The sequence below is a fragment of the Salvelinus fontinalis genome, chromosome 18 (assembly GCF_029448725.1).
Source record: "Salvelinus fontinalis isolate EN_2023a chromosome 18, ASM2944872v1, whole genome shotgun sequence".
Classification (NCBI taxonomy): domain Eukaryota; kingdom Metazoa; phylum Chordata; class Actinopteri; order Salmoniformes; family Salmonidae; genus Salvelinus; species Salvelinus fontinalis.
In genome coordinates this window covers 12,597,901-12,614,867 of record NC_074682.1, presented here as the reverse complement: position 1 = coordinate 12,614,867, position 16,967 = coordinate 12,597,901, and the positions used below count along the sequence as shown (strand labels likewise).

Genomic DNA, 16,967 nt, shown 5'->3' with positions numbered 1-16,967 from the left:
TTTTTCTTGAGTCATTTTCTATTAAGGTATCTTAACTTTTACTCAAGTATGACAATTGGGTACTTTTCCCACCACTGCCTATTGGCATCAAAAGGTGCTCGAATGCGCATTGCAAGATGGTCTGCTCGTTTACTGTACTTCACATATGACATTCTGTACAGGCCTGGATCAGTAAACTTAGTTGCAGATTGCCTGTCACGTCTGCCACTCCCTTCAGATTAAAATGTTGTCCCCGTCACTGAACTTCAGTTAAGGGCCCTGTTATCCACTGAGGTTAACACACTGTTAGGGGCCCTGTTATCCACTGAGGTTAACACACTGTTAGTGGCTGAGTTCTCCTCCGAATGTGCTACATACCCAGAACTGTATGCTTTACGAAGCCAGATCGAAAAAGGCTGGCCTAAAACGAGAAAAAAATTATGTCCCCAGACCTGGTACTTACTTTCCCATTCGGCATGAACGCTCTGTACAAGACTGTTTAGTGTACTGTGGTCCAAACCGTCTGCTAGTGCTCATTATCCAAATGAAAGTACCAAGCACATATGTCCTTGACGACAGAAAGACATGGAATGCGTCGCATCTCTCACTGTGTCTCTCACTGTGTCCTGAGCAGGCCACACTATTAAAACGGTGCTGCTCATTCCCAACTCACAACAGACTTTTCAAAGGGGAGAGGCAGAGTCAGGCTAGAGTCAGAAGAAGCCCGGCTTGGCTAAAGGACTATATTCAGTCAAATCTGAAAGATTAACACTTTAGCAGTCAGTTAAAGTACTCACAATGATATTCTGATGTTACTGTTGTTTTGATTACTATGCAGTGCATTTTAACAGTGCCATTATTCTGTGCTTTGTATAAGAATAACTTTTCAATTAAAGAATTGTGGAATGTTTTATTTGGGTTATTCTTAGAGAGCTTTCACAAGAGGGAAATATGTTGTGTTTTGCTGCACTACCCACATTTACCACTAGAGACACAGGTATTCTATCCTACCTATTCTGACACAGAATGGAAGTACAATGAGAACAGGATTTCAGATAAGGAGAAGAAGAGTATGCATGTGCTGATGATGTATGCTGTGATGGAGTGCTAAGCTTGCTGAGTAAACGTATCCTTAATTATACCCATCGTGTCCTCATGTTATCCTCTTGCTCTTTTACAGCCCAGTATCTCTACTTGCACATCATCATCTGCACATCTATCACTCCAGTGTTGATGCTAATTATTTCACCTCTATGGCCTATTTATTGCCTTACCTCCCTACTCTTCTCTATTTGCACACACTATACATAGATTTTTCTATTGTATTATTGACTGTACGTTTGTTCGTGTAACTCTGTGTTGTTGTTTTTGTCGCACTGCTTTGCTTTACCTTGGCCTCAACTGGCCTACCTAGTTAAATAAAGGTGAAATAAAAAGATAAATAAAAATTGTTACTCAGGCTACACGACAAGCTGATAGGATTGGAACGCGGTGTGGTCGGCTGTTGCAATAGCCCATCCATGAAAGGACCGACAAGTTGTGCGTTCCGAGATGCCATTCTGCACACCACCGTTGTACTGCGCCGTTACTTGCTTGATCGTGGCCCGCCTGTTAGCTTGCACGGTTCTTGCCATTCTCCTTTGACCTCTCCTCAACGAACTGTTGTCGCGCACTGGATGTTTTTTGTTTGTCGCCCAATTCTCTGTAAAACCTAGACACTGGTGTGCATGGAAAGCCCTGAGATACTGGAACCGGTGCGCCTGGCAACGATGAGCATACCACGCTCAAAGTCCTTTAGGTCACTCGTTTTGCCCATTCTAACATTCAATCGAACATTAAGTTACATACACTAAGTTGACTGTGCCTTTAAAAGGCTTGGAAAATTCCAGAAAAATATGTCACGGCTTTAGAAGCTTCTGATAGGCTAATTGACATAATTTGAGTCAATTGGAGATGTACCTGTGGATGTATTTCAAGGCCTACCTTCAAACTCAGTGCCTCTTTGCTTGACATCATGGGAAAATCAAAAGAAATCAGCCAAGACCTCAGAAAAAAAATTGTAGACCTCCACAAGTCTGGTTCATCCTTGGGAGCAATTTACAAACACCTGAATGTACCAAGTTCATCTGTACAAACAATAATACGCAAGTATAAACACCATGGGACCATGTAGCCGTCATACCGCTGAGGAAGGAGACGCGTTCTGTCTCCTAGAGGTGTACGTACTTTGGTGCGAAAAATGCAAATCAATCCCAGAACAACAGCAAAGGACCTTGTGAAGATGTTGGAGGAAACATGTACAAAAGTATCTATATCCACAGTAAAAACTAGTCCCTTTATAGTCATAATTTGAAAAGTCGCTCAGCAAGGAAGAAGCCACTGCTCCAAAACCGCCATAAAAATGACAGACTACTGTTTGCAACTGCACATGGGGACAAATATCGTACTTTTTTGGAGAAATGTTCTCTGGTCTGATGAAACAAAAATAGAACTGTTTGGCCATAATGACCATCGTTATGTTTAGAGGGAAAAGGGGGAGGCTTGCAAGCCAAAGAACACCATCCCAACCGTGAAGCACTGGGGTGGCAGCATTATGTTGTGGGGGTGCTTTCCTGCAGGAGGGACTGGTGCACTTCACAAAATAGATGGCATCATGAGGCATGACAATTATGTGGATATATTGAAGTAACTTCTCAAGACATCAGTCAGGAAGTTAAAGCTTGGTCGCAAATGGGTCTTCCAACTGGACAACGGCCCTAAGCATACTTCCAAAGTTGTGGAAAAATGGCTTAAGGACAACAAAGTCAAGGTATTGGAGTGGCCATCACAAAGCCCTGACCTCAATGCTATAGAAAATTTGTGGGCAGAACTGAAAAAGCGTGTGCGAGCAAGGAGGCCTACAATCCTGACTCAGTTACACCAGCTCTGTCAGGAGGAATGGGCCAGAATTCACCCAACTTATTGTGGGAAGCTTGTGGAAGGCTACCCGAAATATTTGACCCAAGTTAAACAATTTTAAAGGCAATGCTACTAAATACTAATTGAGTGTATGTAAACTTCTGACCCAGTGGGAATGTGATGAAAGAAATAAAAGCTGAAATAAATAATTCTCTCTACTATTAGTCTGACATTTCACATTCTTAAAATAAAGTGGCGATCCTACCTGACCTAAGACAGGGAATTTTTACTCTGATAAAATGTTAGGAATTGTGAAAACTGAGTTTAAATGTATTTGGCTAAGGTGTATGTAAACTTCCGACTTCAACTGTAGCAAGCCATGGCCACGTGAATCACTGTTTGTAGGAGCAAACCATTTTGGTGAATGGAGTGGTGTACCTAATAAACTGAGTTTGTATACAGTGTGAAAATGATATGGGTGCCTCTTCATGCTGCCCTGCTGGACCACAGTACCTGGTGATGTCCTCTGTGAGCTGGGAGGGGTCTGGAGGGTAGAACTTGACAGAGAAGGCAAAGTGCCAGGGAGCAGCTGAGGACAGACAGAGGAGAGGGGATGAGTTTACTGCCCATGTTGACTGGACATCTATCGCTGAGGTGATGTATTTGTATTTATAATGGATCCCCATTAGCAGCAGCTACTATTCCTGCGGTCCAGCAAAATTAAGGCAGTTATACCATTTTAAAAACATTACAATACATTCACAACAGATTGCACAACACATTAAGTGTGTGACCTCAGGCTCCCACTCTACTACCACATATCTACAACACAAAATCCATGATGTGGAATAGAGTTCCATGTAGTCAAGGCTCTATGTAGTACTGTGCGCCTCCCATAGTATGTACTAGACTTGGGGACTGTGAAGAGACTCCTTTCTGGTGGCATGTCTTGTGGGGTATGCATGGGTGTCCGAGCTGTGTGCCAATAGTTCAGACAGGCATTCAACATGTTAATACCTTACAAAAACAAGTAGTGATGAATTCAATCTCTCCTCCACTTTGAGCCAGGAGAGATTGACATCCATGTTAGCTCTCTGTGTACATCCGTGCTGCCCTGTTCTGAGCCAATTGTCCCTCTTCGTGGCACCTGACCGCACGACTGAACAGAAGTCCAGGTGTGACAAAACTAGGGCCTGAGGACTCACCTTGTTGATAGTGCTGTTAAGAAGGCAGAGTAGCACTTTATTATGGACAGACGTCCCCCATATTAGCTACTGTTGTATCAATATGTTTGACCATGACAGTTTACAATCCAAGGTTACTTCAAGCAGTTTAGTCACCTCAACTTGTTCAATTTCCACATTATTTATTACAAGGGGTTTAGGGTTTAGTTAATGATTTGTCCCAAATACAATGCTTTTAGTTTTTTAAGTATTTAGTACCAATTTATTCCTAGTAGCTGACATGTAGCTGACATGTATAGTGTTGAGGCATCCACATACATAGACACACTGGCTTCACTCAAAGCCAATGGCATGTTGTTAGTAAAGATTGATTAAGTAAGGGGACTAGACAGCTGCCTTGGGGAATTCCTGATTCTACCTGTGTGTGACACATGTATGACATAGCCAAATCACCAATAAAAGTGTCCGAGAACATTTAATTACGGCAACAGGCTACAACAATAGCATAGAAACATGCTTATATTAAACATAAACTCATTATATTGTCTTAAATGGACCTACAGCTTCTCATTCTACTGCATAAGTACTTAGCAGATTCCATTTACAAATAAACAGTATTTGACTAATAACTGTGTTTTCGGTCACTGTGTGTGGATGTGATGTGTCTGTGCAATGTGCTACGTATACTGCAGGTGGGCCAAGGATACTCACTGCGCATCTGCTTCTTGATCTCCTTGGAGGGGTCCAACCAATTCTGAAAGACAGACAGAAGAGAGAGCATTCACCGGCGTCTGTGAGAGACGTGGCTAATGCACACCCTGTTACCATGCTCTGATTCACTCCGCAGCTCTAATTGCAAATGGTGTTTCTAGTGAAAGCCTTCACTGTACATATGGTTCAATGGAACGAGGCGGAGAGGGAGGAAGCAGGAGGAACCCTCCCCCACTGAGACTTTCAGCATGAGGAAATGAGAGTGTCAGTCCCAGCATCTGTTAGCCCATTTTGACAGTGAATTACCACCAGCCAGTTATCCTAGCTCGTATCACACCAGATATGTACATTGACATCGTTCGCCACAAGAGGCGCAGTTTTGTACAGCTACTCTCCCTCCTGCCTTGTGTTGATAAAGCTTTCTCATTCAATGCCCACCCTCTTGTCCCTTGTGAAATCTCTCAGGTCATGGCCTGCTCTTTGACAATCACACCATGCTCATGTGCTGTTAGTTGAACAGGTAGTGTGAATACGCCTATTGCATCGATAATAGTGCAAGCAGCCGTGTGCCTGACCACTGACAGTGAGCTTCCCAGCTTTCTGAGCCTGAGTGGCACATCCCACCTGCTGAGTAATGGTGAAAGTATTTTTGGCAGCTACTACAGTTTCACTCTATCACTGTAAAATCAGGAGTGGAATAGGTTGAAACAGCACCGCAGTCTCCAATACTATCTTTGGAAAACCATGAGTGTTCCTGACAATTTCGCAGCATCGCAATAATGGAAACCAAGTCTGTTCTCAGGGGAGGCCTGGTTGTAGCTGGATATGTTAGTTGCATCAGGGACAATTTTAGCATTTTAGCTAACCCTAACCCTTTTCCCAACCGTAACATTATTCTCCTAACCTGCTACTAGTCAAAACGATCAGCTCTCCCACGAGAACAGTCTTGGTTTCCACTAATGCGATACAGTGGCAATTTCAGTAGACACAACCTGACAATTTCACCCACACCTGCACACTAACATGCTGACTACACCGGCAATCCGCGCATGTTGATTTTGTCTATCCCCACCAGACACGATCATGACACGCAGGTTAACATATCAAACCAACTGTGAACCAACTTTAATCATTTAGGGGCAGGTCGAAACATACATGAAACATTCAAGGACATTTAGCTAGCTAGCTGTTGTTTAATGTCCCATAGACATTAAAACCGGTAGATAGTGATAGCGATGATGGCGCATGAAGCCGGAAGTATTTGAATTTGAAGCACCCCATATTGTTGAATGGCACCAAATATCACAAAGGATCATGGTTGATGTAGTCGTTTTTATCCTGCCGGAGAGAGTTAACCCAACGCTGCTGGGTGCACATGCAAAGAGGATGCAAAGAGCGTGCATGAGGGTGCGAGTCTCCTTGTGGCCTGCCGGCCCGTGATACAAATAAAATTATTAAATTACGAGCCTTGTTGGTTAAGCCACAGAAAAAGTCAGCAACCTTCCCACTAGCCATGATTAGCTGAGAAAATGAGTTGGCTGGACAAGCCAAGAGAGGAGTTCAGATTGGTCTGCCATATAGAAGGCTTCTGTCTATTTGAGCTGGTCAGTCTGTGTTGGTAATACTGTTGAACGCGGCTTTTTTTATGTATCGTGTAGTGGAGCTGCAAAAGTGTTGCTCTCCACTTTTTGGAGGATCAAGTTTTGAAAATCAGTGGGATAGCTAAAGAGACGGAGAAAACATCTTCAAACTAAGGATAACATCTTCAAACTAAGGGCAACCATGGCATGGCATCCGTGACAGGGAGATGCGTCCATCATGCATGATTATGTATACGGGTAAGATAGTCTGGCTAGCTACATTCAGATATTACACGTTTCAAATTTTGACAGAAAGTTGTTTCATTTCAAGGTAAAGTGTAATGTTAGCTAGCTAGCTAACATTAGCTGGCTGGCTCCCTAGCTGATGTTATGTGTATGACGTTATAATTAGTATCCCAGAACCGTTTGCTTTGCTAGTTAGAGCCTAATGTTAGCTAGTAAACATTTAACCTGGTTGGTTAGCTCCCAGCAGATTCATGCAGGATAGTAACGGCATGATTTGGCACTATGTTTATTGTTGTTTAACTAGATTAACGGTTGCTGGCTGGCTCGTTAGCTAACGTTACGTGACGTGTGTCATCTTACACGTTGTTTACCTAGCTAGGTACATGTCTTAGCTAAAGTGTACAACACCCGTTGAATATGGCCGGTGTCAGTAAACGTCGGCAAAAAAGCGTAATATAATTGTTGCCAGCATAGCTGGTTAGCATGTTTTCATGTTATCGAGAGGTAAACAAATCATCGGCCAGAGCATCAAGTGTGTGCTGTGAACTCTCCGAGAGCGAAAGGAGATGGGTGGGGATAAAGCTTTAGAGGGTGTGAACGATGCTGAATGGGTGTAGACAAAGAAGAGCTCCTCACTAGATACCAAAACATTCAAAGGCCATTTTCTCAAAAGTAAGTTAACAAGTTTATCAACTTTCAAAGCAGAATTACTTTCCCATTGTTCCTCAAAAATGCAGTGTATGATATACTATTATATAGCTCTGAGTCTCTACTTTAATCCAATGTAAAAAAATAAAACACATTTTCTAATTTTGCTACAGAAGACCAAATCCAGGTGGTAAGTCACAAATGTAGTAGTCAGAATGGATCACTATTTAATTAAATATCTCGATTTGTAGCGAACTTTCAAATAATTCACTGTGAGGATAAAACTTGATCATAATAAACACATTTTACAGGCCAAAATGGCCATCTAAAAAAACATTGCCAGCAGCATACCACCCTGCATACCACTACTGGCTTGCTTCTGAAGCTAAGCAGGGTTGGTCCTGGTCAGGCCCTGGATGGGAGACCAGATGCTGCTGGAAGTGGTGTTGGAGGGCCAGTAGGAGGCACTCTTTCCTCTGGTCTAAAAAATATCCCAATGCCCCAGGGCAGTGATTGGGGACACTGCCCTGTGTAGGGTGCCGTCTTTCGGATAGGACGTTAAACGGGTGTCCTGACTCTCTGAGGTCATTAAAGATCCCATGGCACTTATCGTAAGAGTAGGGGTGTTAACCCCGGTGTCCTGGCTAAATTCCCAATCTGGCCCTCAAACCATCATGGTCACCTAATAATCCCCACTTTACAATTGGCTCATTCCTCTCCCCTGTAACTATTCCCCAGGTCGTTGCTGCAAATGAGAACGTGTTCTCAGTCAACTTACCTGGTAAAATAACGGTAAATAAATAAATAAATTGTTTGGCCATTCTGGTGATTGTAATTTACATTGGCTTTCTAGGGCAGACCAGGGCTTTTGGCACCTCTAGCTTGATACGCAGTAGACAACCAGCAGAGCTCTGAGCTTCACGCTCCAGACCGGACACTGGGGGCCTGGTTTGTCCTAAGAGATAAACATTGGGTTGTTATTTTACCTGTTATGCACATGTTCCTCTTTTTAGATGGTTCTTTGTAGAATTTTGAACCAGAGCCATATAAAATCGTGTTTCTCTACTCCGACGATTAATCCACACATAAAAAGAGAAACCTAGTTAGTTTTTAGTTAGTTCTTGAATTAATCTTTCCTTGTTTGTCTTACAAGCATCAACGTGGGTTTGTATCTTACTGATATCCAATAAGGAGGGGACTTGCAGCGTGTGGCATGTCTCAAATAGAACCAAATTCGATTTTAGCGCTTGGTGTGGGTGAAATTATTTTGCAGCGCTCACGCACACAACTTGGCCGATGAGGTTTGCATCTAATGAACTGAAATCCACTCACACAGACACTAACAAGCTCTCACTCACACACAACCCCAGTGAGGTCCTCTGGTGCTTAATCAGCGTGCTAAGCACCATAATCAACAGCAGTCATTTATTATCCTCCTGAATCTCTCTGATGTCGGCCTGGGCCAAATACCAGTCAATAACTAAAAGGCACTGTCTCATTTGTCTCCTCTCTGTAGAGCAGTCCAGCAGGAATAACAACTGTTCTCACCGTTCTGCTGCCAGGATGCACTGCAGTCAAAGTTCACAAAGCAATCATAAACACAATAGATGTTCTCCCCAAATGGTGTGGGCATAATATCCTCAAAGAGAGACAGAGAGGAGTTTGAGGAAGATATTTCAATCAAGTATTGTTTGGCTTAAAGTCACCGAGGACCCCAGACAGTAAAGGCTGCCCTCAGATAAGCCTGGTATTGAAGAGGGGGCCTACCTTCTCTCAGAGGTACCTACAGTTGAAGTCGGAAGTTTACAAACACTTAGGTTGGAGTCATTAAAACTCGTTTTTAAACCACTCCGCAAATTTCTTGTTAACAAACTATAGTTTTGGCATCATCTAACCGACTTGCCAAGGAGAATTATGTGGATATTAGGTTATGTGGATAATTGGAAGGAAAATTATGTGATATATTGAAGCAACATCTGAAGACATCAGTCAGGAATTTAAAGCTTGGTCGCAAATGGGTCTTCCAAATGGACATTGACCCCAAGCATACTTCCAAAGTTGTGTCAAAATGGCTTAAGGACAACAAAGTCAAGGTATTGGAGTGGCCATCCCAAAGACCTGACCTCAATCCTATAGAAGATTTGTGGGCAGAACTGAAAAAGTGTGTGCGTGCAAGGAGGCCTACAAACCTGACTCAGTTACACCAGCTCTGTCAGGAGGAATGGGCCAAAACTCACCCAACTTATTGTGGGAAGCTTGTGGAAGGCTACCCGAAACATTTGACCCAAGTAAAACAATTAAAAGGCAATGCTACCAAATACTAATTGAGTGTATGTAAACTTCTGACCCACTGGGAATGTGATGAAATAAATAAAAGCTGAAATAAATCACTCTACTATTATTCTGACATTTCACATTCTTAAAATAAAGTGGTGATCCTAACTGACCTAAGACAGATCATTTTTACTGGGATTAAATGTCAGTAATTGTGAAAAACTGAGTTTAAATGTATTTGGCTAAGGTGTATATAAACGTCTGACTTCAACTGTATGCTGTGAGATAAATCCTCCAGCATTTACCATGTTTGCCTCACACACACACTACGTTCTCTTCTCCAGACAGAACGGGCTCAAAAATCTCAACCACTTGGGACAAATCAGGTCACAACATGTCATTCTGTAACTACTGAGACTTATACAAGCTGTTATTAGTGACAGGAGACAGGTGTGTTTGTCTCACCTTAGTGGCCGTTCTCTTTCAACATGCCAAATCCTATCTTTACACAATCACTGCAATTTGCAATACCTGCCCTGAAGGTGAGGTGTACACAGGAAGGGTAGACCCAAAACACACACATCCTCGAAACAACCATAATACCAGTTAATACAGGCTGACTATCATGGCCATTCAACTTGGTCTCAGAGCTAAATCTTAGCCAGTTGCGTAATAACCCTAATTACACCCATTCTACTCCAATTACCCTTCCTCAAAAGTACAGACGTCAGTGGAGCACTAATCAGGCTATCTAATGTAGGCTGATGATGATTAAGTGTTCAAATGTGTTCTTAGGAGTTTAGGGCGCCATGTTATCTTAAATTGTATAAATTGCTTGTTGAGCTGAATCTGACTGAGCATGCACATTTTCATTTCCAATTCCTAATGGAGTGACTCACTATTACCAGAGCCTGCTGTGTCTTCTGTTGTTATGGTGAGAGGAATGGGGATTGTTCAGAAGGCAGTACTTCATGAGAAGAAGAAGGAAGGGGAGGGGGTACATGAATGGTCACAGAGGCTACATGACAAGGCACTAACCTTTTGGCTGTCCGCCTCGCTGAATGTCAGACCAAAGTAGTCCTTCTCCAGGAGGTTGAGGTGCTCACACACCTTGTCCAGCAGGGCCTGTCCTTTGCAGTGCTTCTGCAGAAACACAGACACACGTGTCATTCAAATCAAGGGTCTATCAAGGGTCAGGAGATTTCTGACCATGTGACCTGGCCTCACTGATTAAAGCATAACGACACTGCATGGTTTTGTTGACGTGCACACATTTGTTTTCTTGGAAGTGTATTAAGAGTGTCATGTAACTGCAAATGTATCAGTCAACGCAACAGAATGTGTCTCTCTCGCCAACCAGATAGGGAAGCCATCTAGACACCAGCTCCTATCTGTTGCTGTCTACAGGCTAGAACAGCTCTGCCCTTGAGTGCTGTGTTACAGTCAGAATTGATCAAATACTTGACAGGGAAAATGAACACTGAATTGCAGGAAGATTGCTTTCTGCATGAAAAGCGGTCCGAGCAAACAGTGCAATATCCAATGCCACTCAACCCTATCCAAATGGTTCATCTTCTTGTCACATTCCTGTGAAGGACAGACCGAAGAAGTGTGCAAATTTAGTTATCAAAGCTACTCAGATGTCAAAAGGAGAGAGACAACTGATGGGATGGCACTTTAGCAAATCATTCTAGCGATGATATACAATACCTTGATGTAACTTTAACAAATAGAGGGGAAAAAACTATTGTGTAAATTCAAGAAGACATTCACACATAAAAAAAAATAACATTACTCTGACTCCAACAGAGTAACATGGTGCCCCGGTCTTTCAATCCCAGAGTGCAGACTATGGGCGGAGGGTAGTGCTGCACACAAGCACACTTTTCCCTGGAGTACGTAGGTAGTGAGCTGTGTGTGTGAGCTGTGCATGCTGCTCTCCGGGTAGTAAGCGTCTGTGCGGCTCAGCGCTTCCCCTGGAGCCTGGTTTCCGCGGTGACAGGGAGACAGAGCAAGCCGTTGCCAGGGAAACAGATGCAGATGTGTGCACCATCACTCTAGTTTTTGGTTCCTTATTATCTCAAGGCCAGAGCTAGGAGTAGTTTTAGTATTTATTAGGATGCAGCAGCCAAGGCAGCAGCTACTTTTCCTGAGAGTGTGTCTTTTGGCTCATTATGATTGAAAAGATGGTGGGATAATACTGTGGAAGCACTTATGAACTCTCCCCATCTCATTCAACACAGTCCCCATGGCAAGGTTGTAGAGAGAAGACATAGATGTGGTTGTAGGGTCTGTCGGAGTGGACAGTATGGCATAAAGATGAGCTATTAAAAAGATACATTCCGGGCATGTTAAGGATCTTAATACCCCGGTGACTAAGACACTGAGGTGTTTGTCCATGGACACTTCCTTTCACGGTGGAATTACTTCAACTCTACCTTGACAACTTCCTCACAATTGTTTTCCCTCAAAAGAAACACAGGAGAAAGTAACACACTTAAATATTGGCAAAGTGTAACAAACTCATTGTCAGAGTCACAAAGTATTCTATAAAGCATGTGGGGCCAAAAATAGCACCATTCTGCACAATAACACAGTGCAGCTCATCCATGCATGGCCTGATAGAGTATGCACTAGTGAGCTGAAGGAAGGGGTGAGGGAAGTATGGGAGTGTGCGGCCCCCTCTCCCCCTGCAGCCCCTGGCGTGCCAGAGCCAAGCAGTCATGACGAGACGGGCTAATTAACCCTTGGTTGGGGCACCTCCTCCAGTGAGAGTTGTCACAAAGTGGTGCCTGCCTTTCCTTAACACTATTATTATCAACTCCTGGAGCATGGAGGAGGTTTGATAGGACTGGCTTGACATTCCAACCCACCAATTAAACACCGGAAGGGGGTCGGAGGCAAGCCGGGAGTGAGGTAAGGGTTTTGGATAAACACTGTACTGCAGCAGCTTGTTATGTCAATATGATGAGTAAAATGGGGGGTCGATATGTACATCATTCTGTAGTAATGAATGGAAGCACAAAGAGAAGCAAAGGACACTTCATTGCATAAAGGCTTTGGTAATCATCATTTGGAGTTTTATTTCTAGTGTTGAGAGCAACAAAAGGTTTGAGTGGCTTGAGAGTATTTGATTACCTATTTTCGCTATTTTTTCTTTTGAGAAAGGTTGGTGAAAGCGAGGCTAATGTTCTTGAGATTGTTACATCAGAGACACACACAAACGCACACACCTTAGCATGAAATTAAGTATCATAAGGGCAGCTCACGATAACACAATATTCTATTTCCTGCTTGACTGCACCTGGGTCGCAATGTAATGAGTATAGATTTCCCATTGTTCTGTCACTGGGTTTTGTTGAGGGATTTTATGTGGCAGAAAGGGAGATATCCTCTGACCCTCAAAGTGTACAGTATTTCTGCTCTGCCGTGTTGTATATTCATGTCTAGGAGGGGCCCTGGAAGAGGGGAGAGAGGGCAGTGGGGCGTGGCAAAGCCTGCCTTCCTGGCTGACACTAGGTGCTTTTATTTCTACATGCACTAGCATTGCTTTCAATTGTATTTGGTTGCACAAAAACAGTCCGTGGGAAGCCAGAAGTTAAATACAATTGCATTTCAACTTACTTGGGCAGGATAGTTGGTCTTTATAAAGGGGGTCACTTGAGACAAAACATCTAAAACAATCGTATTATAAAAAATACTTTTCAAACATGGATCTGTTTTAGACCCACTTTGTCTCTGCTTACATCATGTCGGGCTATACAGGGGGAATTTGAGACAAAATATCTAAACGATCGTATTATAACTTGGGGGGGACTTTTATTTGGAGATGGGATAAGCAGAGGGGAAGTGGGTCTACAACAGACCCACGATTGAAAAGTATTTTTAAATAATACGATTTTGTCTCTAATCCCCCCTCGTCATAATGACCAACCATCCTGCCCACCGGCACAGTAAGTTGAAATGGAATTGTATTTAACATCTGACTTCTCGTGGACTGTTTTTGTGCAACCAAATACAATTGAAAGTAACACTAGTGTATGTAAATACATCTGCATTGCTAAAAGGTAGGCTTGTACAGATTAGCCAGGGAGAGGATACTGACTACAGTGACCATTCTCTACCAGCATGAAGACATGTCTTGTTTGGTGATGGAGCTGTAATAACAGCCATTGTACACGAGAGAGCCTACTTTTCCTTCACTATATTCTCTGTGTCACTAATCCTAATGATTGGAATGTGTGTCTGTGGCAGAGAATGGTATAACCTTGCATTACCCTTGCCCCACGGAGAGCTCCCAACATGACACCCTGTCTGTCATCTGCTTTACGCCGGCCTTATCTGCACTTTGCAGCTCCATAACATAATCACAACAAAGACATAATGTCCGAAAGTAAAGAAACTAGTCGCATCTGCTGGTAAAACCACAAACATATTTTGACTGGTTTCTTCCAGGACTTGGAAATGTGGCCTGCAATAGTAAAACATAGCACTGCTCTGGGGGGAGATTCCTTACCTCAATCCCCGCCTCATAGTCAGAGGTGTCCAGTAGGGTGACCTTGAAGGGAACCGTCTTTGGCCGTTTGGAAGTCTTCTGGGGGGACTTGGGGGTCTTGCATGGGGTGGTCTTCTCTGACACGTCGTCTGTTTCCCTGTGGTCGTCGATCAGTTTGGAGTCCTGGTCCTACATAGGGGCGTTACATAGTCACAGGTGAAATTCTAAGTAAATGAATGATGTCCATTATAATTATGACTTTAAAAAACATGAACTGGTACGCACCCAGAAAAATGTGTTTGTGTGGAGGTGCTGACTAACGGCGAATAAACTATAAACTATCAAAATAAAGAAAGTCGCACACTCCATATATAAACTCCCAGCAATTGAATGGGTATTTACCAACGTTTCGGCATCACTGTGCCTTCCTCGGGGTGATGCCGAAACGTTGGTAAATACCCATTAAATTGCTGTGAGTTTATATATGTAGTGTGCGACTTTCTTTATTTTGATAGTTTACAATATAATTATGACATCACTGAATGTGTGTAAATGTCTGTCAATGGTTGATGTAGGACGAAGATTACACGTGATCTCACCAGAAAAAACACAAGGCCCTAATTATACTGTAGATTGAACTTCCTGTGCTCTCCTAGGTACCTGTTTAGCCATCTTGCCGTCTGAAGCAGAGTACTGCATGCCTGCTGCTGCCCCCTTCTGCTGGGAGGACACTTCTGCTGCGTTCTTCACCTCTGACTCAGGGCCAGGCTCTATTGGCATAGCAACCTCTCCTTAACCTAAAAAAAACACACAAAAAATACATTATAGTTTAATTCTTAAAACAAAAGCAAAGTAACCTGTGTGACACAAAAAGAGAGCTTTCCAAACAGTATGCAAGTAGGTGCCTGTACCAACTGGGTATTTCTCAGGCAGCAGCGATGGCAAGGTATGACATCGGAAAATTACATTTCAAAATGCCATTGGTTAATGTGATTCAGCTCTTTGGTGGTAACAGTTATTCTCTGGCCTCCAGAGCCATATACAGCAAACAGAGGCTGTAACAGATAAACAGTGCTGCAGAACGTTACCATCGTTCTGCTTCCTGTGGTGACTGGCTGCTAAAAACCACCTTGTCATCAAGGACATTCACTTCATTTAAGACATTTCTCATTCAGGTAATCATCTTCTATTTAAGCAAGCAGTGCTTCAGCAGTTGAGACGATGCAATCAGAGAAAATCCTGTAATTCATTTAGCTGCATGCAAGATTGTGGACTGAATATTGTTAGCTCTGGGAGCCGCTGGTAATTTCAATAGAGTTCTGATTGTGAGCATGTAGAATTAAACAGTGAGATATCCTCACTAAAGAGTAATGGTAGTGGTCATTACTAGGGCTGTGGCGACATGACATTTTGTCAGCTTGTCATACAAAATGACTGCCGGTCTCACGGTAATTGACCGTTAATTAACATAAACACATTTAGCATCTCCAGGCCTCCACGCATACCAGCAGCAGCTGAACATCATACCAGCAGCAGCTGAACATCATACCAGCAGCAGCTGAACATCATACCAGCAGCAGCTGAACATCATACCAGCAGCAGCTGAACATCATACCAGCAGCAGCTGAACATCATACCAGCAGCAGCTGAACATCATACCAGCAGCAGCTGAACATCATACCAGCAGCAGCTGAACATCATACCAGCCTTTGGTAACATCATACCAGCCTTTGGAACATCTACATTTCAAAAAGTCAAACAAATCAATTCAATATACACCATCACAATAAATCTTTATTTAAGCAGGTCTAAAGAAACATGATGAAAATGTATTTCAGATTAACAGAACAGGCTTACTATATGTTATCTGACTATGTGAAATGCCATGGGCTGTATGCTAGTTCATTTAGCAGACAATATATGCTTAAGTCCTGTGCAATTATTTAATAAAATAGAAAGGATATTTTGAGTGTAAAAGTGATCATTTGAAACAGGTCCTATAGGGTAGATGTATTTGGCAACTTTAGTTGCGAATTATACAAAACCTTAGAATGTCTAAGAAATCAAAATGTATATGGGCTGCATGATGCAACTGTAGGCTATCGATGATTTGGAGGGGGAAAAACAACAACAAAAAACAATCGCTATAAAGAGCTTGCTCTCGGTTCCTTGCCTCAGGCTGCACACGCTGTTCTCTCATCAAGTGTTCATATTTTCACCCATCAGACTATTCTCAATTTAATCTTGTCTTTACTAATATTTCAAATTAGTTCTGATTTAGAATGGCCCATAATCAAAATGGGCAGGAACAGGGTCAGGGGAAAAAAAGGATTGTAATCCGTATGCACTCGAATAGCAAATGGAGACCGCTTTCCCGCTTGATTTCAATCATGATGAGCTGTGATTAATATTAGCAGCTGAGAAATAAATATAGTAGCAGCTGGGATCCCTCTCTTATTAGTGGCAACCATCAAAACTCTGCTTCACACGGGATTCCATATGGAAATGTCTGGGTTAATAATACACTTATTTTTCACTCCATCCATCAACCACTGTTTGAGGAGCATGCAGCCTCTCCCTGCGCGAAAGGAGATATTCCACCCAAACTCTGTATGCCATGGGCTCTCCAACCCTGTTCCTGCAGCCAAACCAAGTCAAATCTGTTCATCGATAACATCGATAGCAACATGTTTTCACAACAAAACATATTTCATTAAACTGTTGAGAGCCCCTCTCTCTGCGTAATGGAGAAAAGAATGAAGGAGAGAGAACAGGAGATGGAAACGCACAGTGGTGAGATATTCTGTAGCTAAAAAGGTCATGTGTCAGCTTATTAATGATGAAAATACAAAAAATGCCCTATTACTAGGCTATTCAAAATCAAATACAAATGCACTATAATTGTAGGCTAATTCTGTAAGCAGCCCTGCACAATCAATGAACCAACAGCAT

The 16,967-nt window shown here is 42.7% G+C and overlaps 1 protein-coding gene across 10 annotated transcripts in view; it reads right to left on the bottom strand.

Moving 5' to 3' along the window:
- LOC129815002 (band 4.1-like protein 1) overlaps positions 1 to 16,967 on the bottom strand; it is a 121,562-nt gene that overhangs the window by 34,363 nt on the left and 70,232 nt on the right. For all 10 annotated transcript variants that reach the window (XM_055868226.1, XM_055868225.1, XM_055868231.1 and 7 more), the window contains 5 exons: positions 14,676 to 14,812; positions 14,037 to 14,204; positions 10,559 to 10,663; positions 4,773 to 4,815; positions 3,391 to 3,466 (listed from right to left, as the gene is read on the bottom strand). In XM_055868226.1, the coding sequence (XP_055724201.1) occupies positions 3,391 to 3,466; positions 4,773 to 4,815; positions 10,559 to 10,663; positions 14,037 to 14,204; positions 14,676 to 14,795 (512 nt within the window). In that variant the 5' untranslated portion in view covers positions 14,796 to 14,812. The remainder of the gene's footprint in view (positions 1 to 3,390; positions 3,467 to 4,772; positions 4,816 to 10,558; positions 10,664 to 14,036; positions 14,205 to 14,675; positions 14,813 to 16,967) is intronic.